This window comes from Xenopus laevis, chromosome 1S (genome assembly GCF_017654675.1).
Source record: "Xenopus laevis strain J_2021 chromosome 1S, Xenopus_laevis_v10.1, whole genome shotgun sequence".
NCBI classification, from domain to species: Eukaryota; Metazoa; Chordata; class Amphibia; order Anura; family Pipidae; genus Xenopus; species Xenopus laevis.
In genome coordinates this window covers 149666888-149684228 of record NC_054372.1, presented here as the reverse complement: position 1 = coordinate 149684228, position 17341 = coordinate 149666888, and the positions used below count along the sequence as shown (strand labels likewise).

The window sequence follows — 17341 nt, the reverse complement described above, 5'->3', positions numbered from 1 at the left end:
GAGTTGTCCTTGCTTTAATAACCTAGAAGCTTCTTTAGTGGTGTGTCCTATGTCTTTACCAGTTACCTTGTTTCTTTGTTTATAGCTTTATAAACATGACAGCTGCAGTCATCTTGTGTATAACTAAATTATACCCATCTTGGAAAACCTGGGCTTGTGGGAACCAACTAAAATGTCTATATCCATGGAATGGTGGCACTGTAACACATGCTTGAGGAAAGAAAGACTCTTCTTTTGATCTGCTGGACCTTGATGAGAAAGATTTGGAAGAGCAGTTTGTTCGAGGCCATGGCCCAGGAGGTCAAGCAACAAATAAAACAAGTAATTGTGTTGTGCTAAAGCATGTTCCTTCTGGAATAGTTGTCAAGGTAATGTGTTTTCACATTCTTCTCATTTTTTTATCTTTTAGGGTAGGACTCCACAAACGATTTTGTCGCGATCTGACGCGCTGCGACAAAACGCATGTGAAAAAAATAAGGTAAGAGATAGAATTGTCGCATGGTGTCGCAGCGTTGATCCGACGCAACTGTCGGATGCGTTTTGACGCAGCGCGTCGGGTTGCGACAAATGTCCGCGGAGTCCTACCCTTAAGAATAGGATATAAACTATGGCCTCAGCAAGCATTAGGTGTGTACATGTTGTGCAGACCGTATGCACATAATGAGCGCTTCTCTTAGCACGCTTGTTATGTGCATGAACGTGACAAATTCATACAAATTCTCAGTGCCACAAATGGCCCCCCACAGGGGAACCTGTTCCTGATGCAGGTACCTAACTCACAGGGCCATTTAAAAAAAAAAAAAATTAAACTGTTGCTATGGGGTTGAGAGGTGAGCTTTAAAATGAGCAATATGTAGCTGCTGTATAAAAGCTTATCCCCCATATATTACAACTATTGCACAATAAACATTACCAGGACATAACCCTGACGAAGGGAGGATTTGTCAAATTGCTCGAGGCTGTGTAGAAGCTTGGTGGCATTTCACATGATAATTCTGTAGTGTCTTTATATTATAAGAAATGCCATGATCACACAACAGTACGCCTACCTCAAGATATTAACTTATTTTTAAAGGAGACATATTGGATAAATGAAAAAACCCTAATTTTGCAGGCAATTATAAGTAATATATGGTGTTGCTTTTAGATGGTGCTAAAAATTTATATCATCTTTAAAAATAGCCCCTTTATTAGAGCTCCCTATAGATGTTCACTCCCTATAGATGTTCTATAGATTCTATATCTAAGTATAACGCACTGGTACATTCTTATTTTTTACACAAAATGTCTCCTTTAATACATTCAGGCTCCTGTATTATTCCAATGTAAGTGTCCAACCAAGACCTAATCATTGGTCAAAAATACAATACAGGTCGTAGTATTAGGTACCTTTTTCTGATTTTTTCCCCTTTATGCTAGGCACCTAAATGCTGTTGTACTTTTCCGATGGGATTAAAGGAGGAAACAATTGTTACAGTATTAACTAGAAGCAAGTTTGTGTAATTCTTAATTGTTATTTGGATTTCAGACGTGCAACGGTATTGATATTGCATAAAATTTGTAGGGGTCATGTTCTTTGTACTCTACTTGGATTCAGATGCATTGCTTTACAGCACTACAGCTGAGCCATCGAGCATGGAAAGGAATAAATGTGTTCCTGACATTGGATGCCCAATTAAAATTATGATCAGCTGACCATTTCACATTAAGCAAGCTAGAAACTAGGATAAAGGGGACAGATGTACTTTGGCCATTCCTTAAAGTAGTGCAGATGAGGCAGTGGGCCACTCATTTACATGTGGGCTCTCCCATTCATAAGTTTGGATTTGGCTGTGCATCTTTCTGTGCTAATTGGACAGTGCTGGCATCACCCCTAGACAACAGATGGAAGTGCCAGCGAAACCCCTAAACATGGAATTGGAGGGTGACGCAAGTTAAAGGTTAAGTAGCGCTGGTGTCATTTTTGAGCAATAATAAATTAGGCAAAAAGCAATTAAAAAAAAAAAAGTTTCAGGAGGTGAAAGATGGCACACAATTCTTATCAACCATTTATGTCCTTTTTAATTATACTGAAATATCAAAGGGTTGAAAAAAAATCACTTGAACCCCTTTGAGCCAACAAATCATTTATTACCAGTTCAATTCGACAGAGAGCTGCAGCATTTTTGGTTTTATAGCATTCGCAGGTTGGGCTCGCTACCTTCTGGAGTTTTGGAAATCCAGATTCAGCAGTCCATACTTGTGTGGAATTGTAACTACTCCAGTCTAGAAGCAGATTTACTTTATATGACTTCCCTTGTTTGATATATATATTATTTGATGAGAATAGTGGAAAAGCTAGTTAACAGCACTTCCATATAATCACAGGGTTTACAATGGATTCACCCGTCTCGTAGTAATTCACCTGATGGCCAACATCATAGCATCACTGAATTTTACGTAATTTTAAAATACTAATTTCCAAGACCTCAATTTCTGAGACAGATCTGGCTATAGCCAAACATCTGGCCCTTACAAGAATCAGTTATGGGGTCAGAGTTGCTTGGAACACTGCCTGTTGGTAGCAGAGTTCAAAGTGGAAGACTGCCATCCCCAGAGACAGAGGTAACATACTGTACATCCTAACTTAACTTATCCCAGCAGTTAAATATAAATTCCTTTTTTCGGGCAGCTTGCTTGTGTATTTAGAGAATAGAATGAAAAGTTACATAGCATCCTTCTCAGAACACTATAAGGACAAATAATCTTAACCAATAATGTAAAATATTTTGTTTAATATAAAGTTTGTACGTGCTGATTAAGCATCTTAAACTATTTCTTGAGCGCATAAGGTTACATATCATGTTTTTTTTCTTTATATAAACTACGTTTTAACTGCATCAATCTCCTTGTGATGTCTGGTTTGTGCCAGCTACGAAGAGAAGATAAAAAAACTAAACTATTTCTTGGCAACAAATGATCTATTTGTATGAGAAAATGTTTCATTCTGCAGGAATCCAAGAAATGTAATCCCTCTTATCTGTCTGTGTAAGAACTACATCCATTGTATGGTGGTGGTTGTAAGGGATAGTCTTTCACTTGACTAGATATGTATAAAATCATTTGTTGACTGAGAATGAGCCAATATATCACATATTATGTATATTTATCTATAGTGCCATCAAACCAGATCTGCTGAGCTGAACAGGAAAAAAGCACGAGAGATTCTTAAGGAAAAAATAGACTTTTTTTTATAAAGGAGAAAATAGTGATATTGTAAAACAAAAAGAAGATGGAGAGAGGCAAAAGCAAGAAAGGAAGAAAAAAGCTAAAGAGCTCTTGGAAAAGAAGAAACAATTAAAAGAGATGCAATATTCTGAAAGCAATTAATGAACTTACTATTAAAAGTACCCCCCAAAGTGCCTATTTTTAATAAAATGATTGCTATTTTTACAATATAAAATATAGGTATATAATATAGGTATTACAGTAATTTGATTCATCTAATGCTGTTATTGTTGCCTGTTGTGATACAGGAGCAGAGAGCATGTCCCACAGAGAGGTTCATAAATGTCTGTAATATTCAGGGATGTGCCTCAATTTTTTGTGTAACAAGATGAAAGACTATAAATACAGGTATGGGATCAGTTTTCCGGAAACCAGTCATCCAGAAAGCTCCGAATTATGAAATGGCCATCTCCCATTGACTCCATTTTATCCAAATAATCCACATCTTAAAAAAATATTTCCTTTTTCTCTGTAATAATAAAACAGTACCTGGTACTTGATCCCAACTAAGATAATTCATCCTTTTTGGAATCAAAACCAGCCTATTGGGTTTATTTAATGTGTAAATGATTATCTAGTAGATTTTAAGGAATAAAGATCCAAATTATGGAAAGATCCGTTATCTGGAAAGCCCCAGGTCCCGAGCATTCTGGATAACAGCCTTCTGACATTCAAGTTTTTTTTTAGGAGGAAAACTCGAAAATGAATTTGATTAACATTTTCAGGTCGGGACTATTCGATCGAGTATTAGACATTCAAATTTTTCTTAAAGTGCACCTGTCACCCAGGCACAAAAATCTCAGCTGTCAATCAACAGAGAAAGTGTATTTTATCTAATGAAAAAGGCATAACTACTTTTAGGGCAATGGCAAATGGGGTGTTTTGTCACCTGTGAGTTCAGTTTTGTGCAGGTGGAAATATATTCCCTTTAAAGGAAAACTATACCCCCCGAACAATGTAAGTCTCTATAAAAAGATATTACATAAAACAGCTCATATGTAAAACCCTGCTTCATGTAAATAAACCATTTTCATAATAATATACTTTTTTTAAGTAGTATGTGCCATTGGGTAATCATAAATAGAAAATTGCAATTTTAAAAAAACTAAGGGCCGCCCTCTGGGATCGTAGGATTCAGGGTGCACACAAAAAAACCAAATGTTAGGTCACATGAGCCAATTAACAGACAGAGTTCTGTATTTTACTTCCACACTTCTTCCTGTTAGAGTTGTAGTATTTCTGGTCAGGTGATCTCTGAGGCAGCACACAGACTATCACTAAATGGTGGTTCAAGACAAGAGATGTAAAAGGGCAATATTTACACATGTATATATCAGATTGGTAGTATCATTTTGGGGGTATGGTTTTCCTTTAATAAGCACTGCAATCTCTGTATCCCCACCCAGAGCACTAACTTTGTTTCTGGAAAATGCTCACTACTAAGTTAGAAACATTTCTCAGATGACGCCCAGTATAATTTGTGTTAATAATATTCTTTAATGTCAAAAGTAAGAGTCTCAGGATTTTTTTTTAGTGAAAATAAGCTTTATTACATCAAGTAATAAATAGATACAAAGATGCAAATTGTTAGTTTTCATTTTCCCAACACAGCCTTTTTGTGTATATTAACTGCAGTTATGGCAGACACCTAGATCCACCTATAGAAAAGTAAAGGTGGCCATACACGGATAGATCCGCTCGTTTGGCGATGTCGCCAAACGAGCGGATCTCCCTCCGATATGCCCCACCTTGAGGTGGGCAATATCGGGCTGATCCGATCGTGGGCCCTAGGGCCCAACGATCGGATCCTAGCGTTCACCAAACGGGCGGTCGGATCGCGGGACCGCATCAACGAACAGATGCGGCCGCGATCCGACGGGATTTTTAATCCCATCCGATCGAGATCTGGCCGACTTTCGGCCAGATCTCGATCGGGGAAGCCCGTCGGGGGCCCCCATACACGGGCCAATAAGCTGCCGACACGGTCTGTCGGCAGCTTTTATCGGCCCGTGTATGGCCACCTTAAATGTTCTCGTTTTTTTAAATAAATCATGCATGTTGAGTGGTTAGCAAATATGTTTACAGACATGCAAGTGCATAGGCCAGTAATACAATCCCTTTCAATACTTCAATCTCTTCAATCTCTAACCGAAAATAAACAATACTCGTCTACTGTTTGTTGGGCACTTTTAAAGATTTTGCAAATTCCATATATCCGAGAATCTTCTCCCCGAAAAGTGACATCAGTTACTGGGAAAAATATTCTCGAACATGGTGCTGCAAATTTGTCTTTTTAAATGAAAACTATAAAGGATTACAATCAAGTAAAAAACAAAATGATATCAAACACAAATCTATAGGCAAAAAAAAGTCATGCAGTGTCCTTAAAACACAAAATGTATTGTATTGAATTGGTAGGACTCGGCTTGTGTTAATGTACATGAATAAAATGTAAATATATTGTAACTTAGAAGCAATGTAGCAGAAACCATGCACTCGCTTAAAAAAAAAAAAGAGCCAGGAATAACGTATAACTCTTTTCAATGAAAACTCTGTTAATATGTAAAAATCTTATCTTGTGTTCAGCAGCCTTTGAACAAAGAAATTATTCAAAATGCATTTGATGAACCCATCTGGTACGCAGAAAGACAGCTCTGGCATTTTCGCAAATTCAAAAAGAAATAGCTGTTGGCTTCAGAAAGTTGGGACGTGGCAGAGCTAGGATCTTGCATTACGCTCTGTTTCGGCCAAACATTCCCGGACCAAGCCCCTAGCGTGGATGATACCTGAGGTTAAAATATATAGATTAGAAATCAAATCAAGGTAAAAGAAGTACAGGTATGGGATTCGTTATCTCTAAACCCATTTTCCAGAAAGCTCTGAATTACGCAAAGGCCGTCTCCCATAGACTCCATTAAAACCAAATCCAATTTTTTAAAAACGTTTTCCTTTCTCTGTTATAATAAAACAGTACCTTGTACTTGATCCAAACTAAGATATAATTAATTCTTATTAGAAGCAAAACCAGCCTATTGGGTATATTTAATGTTTACATGATTTTCTAGTAGACTTTAGGTCTGAAGATCCAAATTACAGAAAGATACGTTATCCGGAATTTTTATATAATTATGCAAGATGCTGTGTTCATTAGTTCTAGTGATGTTTAAGCAAAGAAACGGGCTTCTTCACTCTCCTGTGCCTGTGTTGGCATGAGGCAGCAGAAGAATGAAGAAGATCTCAGCTCCATGGAGTTCACCTAGAAGCTCTTTAGGTCAGTGCCGTTTTCGGCTAACAGCCTGGGGTATCAGGTAAGCTATTAAAATCACTGGGGCATAACTAACATTTGGCACTCGATAGTGATTTTAACTTTCCCGTCCACAACACCAGTTAGTCTGAAAAGTGTATCAGTGCACCTCCTCAAAAATAGTGCTCTGAGTTGCACAGTGGGGTTGGCTTGCAACACTTTGCACATGTAAGCTCATCTTCTGCAGCTGTGCATGCAACACCACTTTTTTTTTTTTAAATAGGTACGCTAAGGAAGCCCAAGCACTAAGCTTTTCACCTACTTGGTGTTGTAGGGAGGGACACCTGCAAACAATTAGCGTAAAATCCAGGAAACTGTAAACTCTGGGAAAGGAAGAACACGGTTTATCTGCGTCAGACTGTGAATAAACAGTGTAATTTCTGGGAAACTAATTTCCAGGTATGTAAAATGGAGGTTATACTGTGTTTTCTTTTTGCCTTTTCACATTTTCTGTTAGGACAATAACAGACAGGCTCTTTGTCACCCATAAGAAATCACCTCTCCAATGGATGACAAAGCACCCGGAAATATCCTTTGATCTGGAGGAATCAAATGTAGCATTCTGTCTTAATCTGGAAAGTTCCAGAAGAAGGCACAGCAACTACAGGATAACATTTTACTTTTGGAGAAAGACAAACTTTAAAGCAAAATAATTTATAAACTACAACAAGGCCCATTTGATTTACACTGAGATTATGTAACGAACCAAAGGGATCTAAACGGAATGGAAAACATATTATTCTTACCTCTTTTAAATCTCTCCATAGCACTTTTACTGCCAGCATATGTTGGTCTAATTTCTTTACCCAGCTCTTCAATGATGGAAAGAAGTTCTGCATACTTGCTCTGAGGAACCTGATTACTATTAGAAACCTACAATAAAAAAATTCCAGATGAGATCAATTAATATACAACCAACCATTCATTCAAGATTGCTATGCACAAGCGAATAAATTGCTATCCAACTGGTCTTCCTTCGCCAAAGTTTATTCCTACCTTCCTACCATGTTATGTTAATAAAGCTATGAATTAAGTTTCTTCTGACTGTATACTGGAAAAAAAACATCCAGTTGTGTTCCTGGTCTTTAAGGGCTACCTTTGTCAATTTAAAAACTGGGTGAGAATTTCCTTAAAACAACATTTATCAGAACATACGATTCCTTGGAAATGCATTTGGAGCATTATTTATAATCATGTGTTGCTGAGCTTACTCCAGATCTTACTCACTCTTCAACCCTTCTCTGGCTTCTGGAACTTCTTCCATTATTGAGTCAAGCCTATTCTTAAAACAGCCCACATTTGACCGGTCCAGTTTTCCTAATTACATTCTATCATCACTTGCTTCTAAAACCCTGGAACTAATTGTGTTCTACTGTTTTACTAACTTTTGACACAGCCAAATTCTATTAGACCCTATTTCATCTGGCTTTCAACTTCACACTCTACTCCAGTGCTGGGCCAAGAGGTACTTGTGCCCATTACTGATTTTCCATTCATATAGGAAGCATGCAGAGCAATGCAGGATGAATGGTACCTCAACGACCAATCAGAAATGTACAGCAAACCTAAGAAACGGTTTTAGTAAATGCAATTAGGCTTATTTCACACAGGGCTGTGCATCAGCTTTGCTCAGCCTATGGCAAAAACACCCATCTTCCTGTATCTGCGCTGACAGGCACAATGTGGGCAGATACACGGAGCAGATATTGGCATAAGAAAACACAAAAGTATGCACTGATATATCAAAGAACAAGAAAGTCTGGAGAGTCTTTGCAAGTGTGTAGTTTTATTATCGCACTACATGTTTCGGACCCATCTGGCCCTTCCTCTGGTGCATGTCAGCCATGCACCAGAGGAAGGGCCAGATGGGTCCGAAACATGTAGTGCGATAATAAAACTACACACTTGCAAAGACTCTCCAGACTTTCTTGTTCTTTTATGTTACTGAGGTGGAGATGGCTACTCCATTGGTCTGTGGAAGAGTCTGACTAACTAAAAGCTACTGGTGGATCACTGAGGAATATTTTCCAGTTTACATTGCACTGATATATCCACTCAACTTGTCTGCACACAGGTCAAAGCCATGCCAAGCAGGCACAGGATTTTCCCACCAGTCTGACCAGCAAATAGTCAAAGAAGTTGTCAGGAGAAAGAAAGAGGCTGCTCTGATGTTCTTCGGAAATATTTGAAAGTTTTATAATTGTTTTCCTAAGCAGAAGAACATCAGAGCAACCGCTTTCTTTCTCCTGACAACTTCCTTGACTACTTGGTGGTCAGACTGGTCAGAAAATGACCAGCAGGTGGCACTTTTGGAACAAAATTCATTCATATTGACAGCACATGTATCCCTTAATATCTTGGAATAAAAAGAAAATAAATAATGAATGTAAATGACAAAAGTGCTTAGAATAGCACTCTTGTCAATTCTACATTCACTTATTTTAAAGGTTTACTTATCCTTTAAGGGAAACACCACTTTTGTTTTGAAATTAAAAAAGGGCTATAAAATGTGGGAACAATGGAGAGGGTGCTATACAAATAGTGTAAGTTTTGCATTACCTGCGCATATCCTAAAGATGGAGGTCCATAGTCATTAACTAGCTGCCTGTATTGTGCAGTCGATACCATACTTGTTGAAGGGGAATGGGCACTCCCAGCTGTTAAAAGAATATATAGTTTTAGTATGGTAAGAAATATACATATAAACGTATACAACCATTGCTTCCATAATGATCAGAGATAAAGTGATTATTAAGATTTGTTACCCTTAAAATACAATTCTGAACCAGTAAGTTATGTTTAGCACCATCTATGGCTTCCATATATGATAAAGGATCAAGATCACAGAGGGTATTGCCCTCTCCTACCCATAAAAGCTTATATTCTGGCCCTACCCACAAGGTTACCTAAGACACAAGCCGTCCATAAAGATTCCTCTGTGATGATCGAGACATGTGCATGTTGGCACATCATGGGCGCAGCCACTAGACTAGCTGGAGCAGAAAGTAAACATTATGGGGAAACTAGTTCCATAAAACCTGGATTTGTTATACAACAATAAGTTATACAGTCCATGTAAAGTTATTCTGTATTCTCTCAGATTTTACAGGTAGAGTGAAGTATTATTACATAGCTTAGTGCATGCATGGACCATTTCTTCCCTGTATGTTGGAAAGTATGAGAGTTAGAGCTCAAAGATTGCTTCTCTCTGCTAAATCATTCCCCATAGACAATATTGTGCTACCCTTCTGAATTGATGTTATATGTAGGAAACATCAGATGAAGGTAGTGACCTGTTCAAATACACAGGGAGGACTTTTTTATATCATTATTATAGTATCATTGTTTATTTTCCTACATATACCTGCACTGGCATTTCTGTAATTGGGCCCTGCAGGGGCGTTTCTGCGTACCTTGCCTCAGGCGGCAGCTCGCAGAGATTACCAGGAGTGGCAAAAAGCTGCTCCTGGTAACTTTAAGAGACAAATTTATGGCTATTAAACCGGAAATTCGGCTTTTTCTAGCTAGGGATGCGGACCCCCTGTCGGCGAGGTTAAGGTAAGTGCAACGGGCAGGGGGAGCAGCATTTCGAACGCCACCTCAGGCAGCGTTAAAGCCTCAAACACGCCTGAGGCCCTGATAAAAGCCATAAGAGCTCATTCTATTTGCATGTTACTGCAAAAGGCATATCACTAGAAGGCTCATGTTTGCTTTAAAGGAAGAGTTCAGTTTAAAATAAAAACTGGATAAAAAGATAGGCTGTTCAAAATAAAAAATGTTTCTAATATAGTTAGTCAGTCAAAAATGTAATGTATAACGGCTGGAGTGACTGGGTGTCTAACATAACAGCCAGAACACTACTTGCTGCTTTACAGCTCTATAACTCTGAGTTAGTCAGTGTCTTTAAGGGGGGGCCACATGGGACATAACTGTTTAGTGAGTTTTCAATTGATCCTCAACATGCAGCTCATATTCAAAAGCAACAGTTAGGACCCATGTGCCCCCCTCAAGTCACTGATTGGTTACTGCCTGGTAACCAATCGGTGGAAACTAGTGATGTGCGGGCCGACCCGATACCTGCGGGACCCGTGGCCCGGGATGGTTCCGGTCGACCTCACAGTGCTCCTCGCGGGTGGGTGCGGGTTGAGCTCTTCTCCTGCTCTCCCCGCCCGCCACCTTCAAATGCCAGCATCCGACTTCTGGTTTTATAGTCTCACGTCTGCTCACCCCACCCCTTTAGTGATGTCATCGGTGGGGCGGGTCTATAAAAGGACCCCGGAAGGGCGGGTGCGGGTGGGCGCGGGTTGTAGCAGGGTGGGTTAGGGTCGGGTGCGGGTTAGGGAAACCCTGAGACGCACATCACTAGTGGAAACCAAGAGAGCTGCAAAGCAGGAAGTAGAGTTTTGGCTATTAAGTTAGACATCCAGTCACTACAGCCTTTATACATTACATTTTTGGCTAACTAACTATATTGAAAACATGTTTTATATTGCACAGCCTATCTATTCACCCAGTTTTTATTTGTACACTGAACTGTTCCCTTTAAAAGGATTGCATTTCCATGTCAGTTCAGTTGAAGGCATAACACATAATGAATTGTGCTCTGGATTACGGAAAGGCCGTCTCCCATAGACTCCATTTTATCCAAATAACCCATATTTTTAAAATGATTTCCTTTTTCCCTGTAATAATAATAATACAACAGTACATGATCCAAACTAGGATACAATTAATCCTTATTGGAAGCAAAGCCCGCCTATTGGGGGTTATTTAATATTTAGACTTAAGGTATGAAGATCCAAATTACAGAAAGATCTGTTATCCAGGTCCTGAGTATTCTGGATAACAGGTCCCATACTGGTATTCGTCCTTACAGCTATTTTCTTTCTGGCCTGCAGCTTACTGAATCTGTCTGGAAATAAAAGATCCCCAATGCCAGAAACCGGCCTATGGCTCATACCATTACTATTCATTTATGTAACAAGCTTTCCACAATTATAGAGATATGTATGGGGACTTTGCTTGTATGTCAGTAGGAATATAACCCTGTTTATATTTAATATTCCTTCTCCTGCAGACTCCACCACGCCCAGAGGTAGGAATCCCAATGACATTTTAATTGCACAGCTTGTGAAACAAATGTAAAATGTGCATTAACAAGTCCCTGATCATTTTTATTAATGGGAAATGAGGTTAGAACAGAAGAAAGAGCAGTAAGTGAGCTTGCACTCTATTAACAAACACCGTATAGACCTGGCAGTAAATATTGCCCATATTATTGTCAAGTTGGGCTCAGGGTCAGTAGGGAGGAGATTTCCTGGCAGCCATTTCTTAGCACATTAGTAGATGTCACATATAAGGCAACATGAATGCTCTCTTATGATGAACAATGAGCAGTTATCAGTGTTATAACGGATCAATAATAATAATAGTAATAAGACATTCAAGAAGAGAATTTAAAAGAGTTGCTATCTTCCTCTTTTCTTGGCCAGGAGTATTTTTCCTGTTTGTGATGTGAATGTGAGAAGAAGAAGAAGAAGAAGAAGAATGGACACGTCCCGGCTCCCAACACAAACACGTTGCTCATTAAGCAGCGCCCTGCAGTTCCACTCAGTGCCGGCAGAGGGCCGCGCAGCGCCTACCAGTTCCAGATCAATTAGCAGCCCTGGGGAGCCGATCATGGAGGCGCCGAAACGGACTTGATCAAAGGGCTCGTGCGGATCCATCGCTTCCCCGCGTGAAACAATGGCCACCCCGTCCCCACAAGCACCGGCAGCCCGAGCCCCGCAATCGCTTCCCCGCTCTCCCTCACACTCACTGGCAGCAACTGATATGGAAGTAGCAGTCGACACATGAACTCGGGCTCTCCCCAGGTGTCTCCTGCTCCCCTCCAATCAACTGGGCCCAAGCCCTCGCTGCCCCCGAACAACCTCGCTAGCCCGGGTCCCCTCACTTACCCTGCAAGCCGGGGTTACTGGCGGGGTGCTGCGCGTTCGGGTTGGGCTTGTAAGACATTCCCAGAGACATGACCGCCGCCGAGAGGGGAGGAATCCGGCAACAACAACAAATAAAATGTCCTGAGATCCACTGGAGCGGCTCTTGTCTGTCTCCCTCAGACACTTTTTGTTGTTTACAGCGGCGGCACCGGCAGATATGGCGTCACATGTACTGACACCCACAATGCAATGAAGCCTCCAGCAGTAGCCCGTGTCCCTGGGCAGCCCCCCTTCACCTCTCACCCCGGGGGGCTTATTTCTCTCCTGGAAGACGCTTTTAGGCCATTTTTATATGGTTTTGACTAAAAAAAACTGCGCGACATGGACATTTTCTCTCAGAAGGCCCTTTATTTCCCAGGCACTTTATTTCCTGCCCAGTGTAATTGGGACAATACAGTTTTGTTTCCTGACGAACATTATCACATTTTTATACAGTAACTTTTTTTTTTATTACATTTTTTATACTTTTTTATTCAAGGGACAAAATGAATTGAATTGTAACTTTTAATTTATTTTCATGAGAGGGTCGATATATTTTTGTCTTTTGGTATTTCAGGACTTAAATATTATTTTTTTCTGTTTTTTTTTTTTTTTGGTTGGGACTTATTATTTTTTCTTTAGTATTTTATAACTGCTGATAAATATCTAAATATATTTTATATATGGACCTGTACCAATGACCTTTTACCTGTGACCTTCCAACAGTTTTTAACGCTAATGGCACACAGGCGTCATTTATTCGCCACTTCCATGCGGCGGCTTGTAATTTAATGGAAAGCTCCCAGCCCAACGCATAGAGCAGTGACATACAGATATTCACTCCCCAAAAACACTCAAGTAAGCTTGTTGCCGCTGTGTTGGTGATGCACAACAGTGTTTCCCCAATAATAACATTAGGATGAAGACACACAGAGCTAGTAGTAGCAGCTACTTGTCTCCGCTACAAAATAGACAAAAGTGATAATTGGCTTTGCTAAGATATGACGTGTATTTTAGGGCAGAGACACACAGGGAAACTAGTCAACCAGTGACAAATCACCTCTTCTTCGGGCCACTAATCTCTCCACAATTCGTTCCCGCCAGCTAGAATCTAAATTGACGGCAGTATGGCACTCTGAGAGCTTTGTTTTCTGAAGTCAATCGAAGTTTCCCGTGATGCAACTTCGGGTGACTTTGGAAACCGAAGCACTCAGAGTGCCATGCCGCCAGAGATTTAAATTCTAGCCGGAGGCAAGGCATTGTGGGGAGATTAGTCGCCCAAAGAAGAGGCGATTTGTCACCAGGTGACTGAATCTCCCCGATTCTCCACGGATGTCTCTGCTCTTATCATAGACAATGCTCAGTATTGTCTATGGCACGGTATTGGCATTTTGTAGCCTCAAGTAGATGCTACTAGTATATCTGTGTGTGTTCACTCTTACGGGTCAATTAAGGGCTCGACAAATGCAATACCTGCCCCCCATGAGAGGGTTTTTCCCGCCATGTGATAAAGCGTCCCATGTGATGAAGCGTCCCATGTGACAGGGCACTTGGGGATAAAAAAAAAATAGACTCTACCTTTATTACATGTACCGAGGATGTATGCACTTAATCTATATCAGGGTTTTAAATAATTCATTTTATTAAATTTTAAAACTTATTTTTATTTTGTAATTAAACCCCAATCCCAAGAGAATTATTTTTATGTTGTTCTTTCTTGTGAAAAAGCTACCATTGCCTTATTCCATATTGGTGGCAAAATAATCCTATTGGGTTTATTTAATTTTTAAATTATTTTTAGCAGACTGAAGGTATGGGGATTCAAATTACAGTAAGATCCCTTAATCGGAAAGCATCAGGTCTTTAGATTCTGGACAATAATTCTTATACCTGTATTTGGAACTTGAAAGGGAACCATCTTGTTTTTTTTTTTTTTTTGAAAGATATCAAGTGCTCCCAAAAACCGACTGCAGAAGAAAAGCCAAACCTTAATGTGGATATCCTACAGCTCTCAGACAAAGGGCATTAAAACCACAACTTTTCTCTGCAAGGATGTGTTTTGTTTTGTTTTTCTAGATGGACTATTGGCACATATCCGTGAAAGTCAGTTAAAAATTTTAATCTTTTTTTAAATTTTGTCAAATCATGTTCCCAAAACTGGATTTATTTCAGTTTAGAAAAAAACACCTGTGAATGTGAGTAACAGTGACTGACACCGCTATAAGGTGAACTGTAACAATAAATAGCGTCCCTTTTACACTGGGTCAAATTGTAAATTTGAATTTTCGAGTGTCAAAATTCACACATTCAAATTTTAATCCCCCTATTCGAATGTGAGATGTAGCACACCTCAACCATGGAAACAGTCCTATTTTGAATATTCTCCACCTAAAACCTGCCGAATTCATGTTCGGAGAAAAACTCGATTCATGCAAATCGAATATGATTCGAAGAAGATTTGAATTTTTGGGTCGGAACTATTCGATTGAATATTAGACATTCAAATTTTTTCTTAACCTCCCATTCGAATTGTGAGTATGTTTGCGTTAAAAATAGTTCACATGAGTTTGAAATTCGACCTTTGATAAATAGGCCTCTTAAGTGTCATGTCTTGGTAGTTTTAGCAATGAAACAGATATTCCTGTGTGCAGATAATGAAACACTGCAGCAATGTTGCATTATGACATAAACACACACAATTTGGATTGCCACATAATTTACAGATAGCTCAGGTACATCCAAATGCTGCTCCCACCACCCTGTTGTTATGGCCACTAATTTGTTTATGCACAGCCAACAAGTCTTTTGAGTTTTGAATTGAATTCTTAGCCTTGCGCAACCCCTGATTATGTGTTAAAAGGTGCTGGGAGTTGTAGTCTAGCGGCATGTGAAACTAAGTTTAAGGAATTTGGATTTACAGGGATCATTGCACTGTAGCTGCTTTTGATTGTTGCAGTTGTTCATGAGAACTATACCATAGACTCTTTAACTGTCATTCATAACCAATGTTTCCTAACTCAGTTGCTGGCCTGTGTGAGGCTTACAGAATCCAATTTCAATGTCTGACTTCCCACCTTTTGCCTTCTATTTGCATTAGGATAGCTAGTTAGCCAGCCAGAGTTTGCATTTCAGTTAAGAACAATGAAAGTTTTTGCTTTGATGTGGGCTCCAGCCTGGTTCTATTTTGCACCACTTAGTACATAACCCCCACTATATACATTTGCTTTAAATAAGCAATACATTGTCTGTTTATGCATATATGTATAATAGATAACAGTAGACATCACAGAGTAGGGATGCACCGAGTCCACTGTTTGGGATTCGGCCGAATCCCCGAATCCTTTGTGAAAGATTCAGCTGAATACCGAACCGAATCCAAACCCTAATTTGCATATGTAAATTATGAGTAGGAAAGGAAAAAGTGGAAAAAATTCTTCTTTTGTGACGAAAAGTCATGTGATTTCCCTACCCGCCCCTAATTTACATATGCAAATTAGGATTCGGTTTGGTCATGCACAAGGATTCGGCCGAATCTAAATCCTGTTGAAAAAGCCTGAATCCTGGCCGAATCCCGAACCAAATCCTGGATTCGGTGCATCACAGACTAACAATATACAATTACATAGTTGTATCTGACAATTCCAGCAATTTACTATAAGCATATTTCCCATAACAGATCAGTTATTTACATTTATTATTATTAACATGTATTTTTTTAGAGCACCAGCATAGAGCTGCACTGACTAGGAGCTTTTGTTTGCAGTCGTAAAACACTGCTGATTATACAACAAGGTGACTCTTACCTCCCCCTTATAAAACACTTTCTTCTAACAAAGCTTTTAGTGCATTGCAGTTTACATAAACACTTATGAGATACCCATACCTGGAAGGCTTTATACTTTATAAAGCTTTGCAATAAAACTATTTCAGCCCCTGCTACTGTCGGTGGAAGTGGATTGTGCACTTTGGTGATTTAGGTGAAGTCTCCGATGAATGATTTTTGTTAGTGTTAACAGCCATTTTGTGACGTATGGGCTCAAGGCAGCTAATGTGACTGCAAGAGAATAAAAGAGCAGAAGATGGATGTCAGCACAGAGCAATCACTGCATAATCTTCTCTTTATGTAACCTGTGTGCTGTTTCATTTGTATGCACCGTGTCTGGCTGCTCTGCTGACTTTTACAAAAACAAAAAGGGCAGAGCTAATTAGAGAATGCACTCTGCAGTATGTATTCATTTGTCTAGCACTTTGCACATTCTTTTAACATCCAAATAAAAAATAATATTTTATAAAGCCTCCTAAAGGTATAAAAGTTATACTACTGTTCTAATAAAAGCTAAAATATTGGCAAATTGTTACATTATCAAATTCAAAGTGACCAACTTGAATTCCTAAAGCCAAAACTCCTTGAATATGTAATCTTGTTGCAACCCTATTCAAAGTATGAAATGTTGTATAGTCAGGCAGTTTTAAGAAAATATATTTTAAGAGAGATGGCTGAGAGATGTGCTAAGACTGAAAAGCCGAAAAGCTATTGTTCTATGAGGCTACAATGTTATTGTTATTTAGTATTTCTTGTCCTATTCAGACCAGTGTCAGACTGGCCCGGCAGGATACCGGGAAAAAACCCGGTGTGCCCCGACCCTTAATGGGCCCCCGCCGGGCCAGTCCCCTCTCCTGATAGGCAAAAAAAATGTTTTTTAGGTGCCGCGCAGCGAGATCTGCGCACAGCACCAATTCATTCATAGTAGGGGGTCGTGGGGGCCCTGGACATTAGTCCCAGTGGGCCCGGACC

At 39.6% G+C, this 17341-nt stretch overlaps 1 protein-coding gene and 1 pseudogene across 2 annotated transcripts; one reads left to right on the top strand and one right to left on the bottom strand.

Annotated features, from left to right (window-relative positions):
• The first annotated feature begins 95 nt into the window (after nt 1–95).
• LOC108705642 lies at nt 96–3369 on the top strand (annotated as a pseudogene).
• Nucleotides 3370–4790: 1421 nt separating this feature from the next.
• cdk2ap1.S (cyclin-dependent kinase 2 associated protein 1 S homeolog) lies at nt 4791–13034 on the bottom strand. 2 transcript variants are annotated; one of them, XM_041580351.1, is made up of 5 exons: nt 12529–13034; nt 9131–9228; nt 7318–7444; nt 5295–6053; nt 4791–4940 (listed from the first exon to the last, which is right to left on the bottom strand). In XM_041580351.1, the coding sequence occupies exons 1-4, from the start codon at nt 12596–12598 to the stop codon at nt 5986–5988; spliced, it is 363 nt and encodes a 120-aa protein (XP_041436285.1). In that variant the 5' UTR covers nt 12599–13034; the 3' UTR covers nt 4791–4940; nt 5295–5985. The 2 variants fall into 2 exon arrangements, with proteins under 2 accessions (XP_041436285.1, XP_018089432.1); XM_018233943.2 differs by lacking the exons at nt 4791–4940; nt 12529–13034 and adding an exon at nt 9478–9559 and having other exon boundaries at nt 5315–6053.
• Between the last annotated feature and the right edge of the window lie 4307 nt (nt 13035–17341).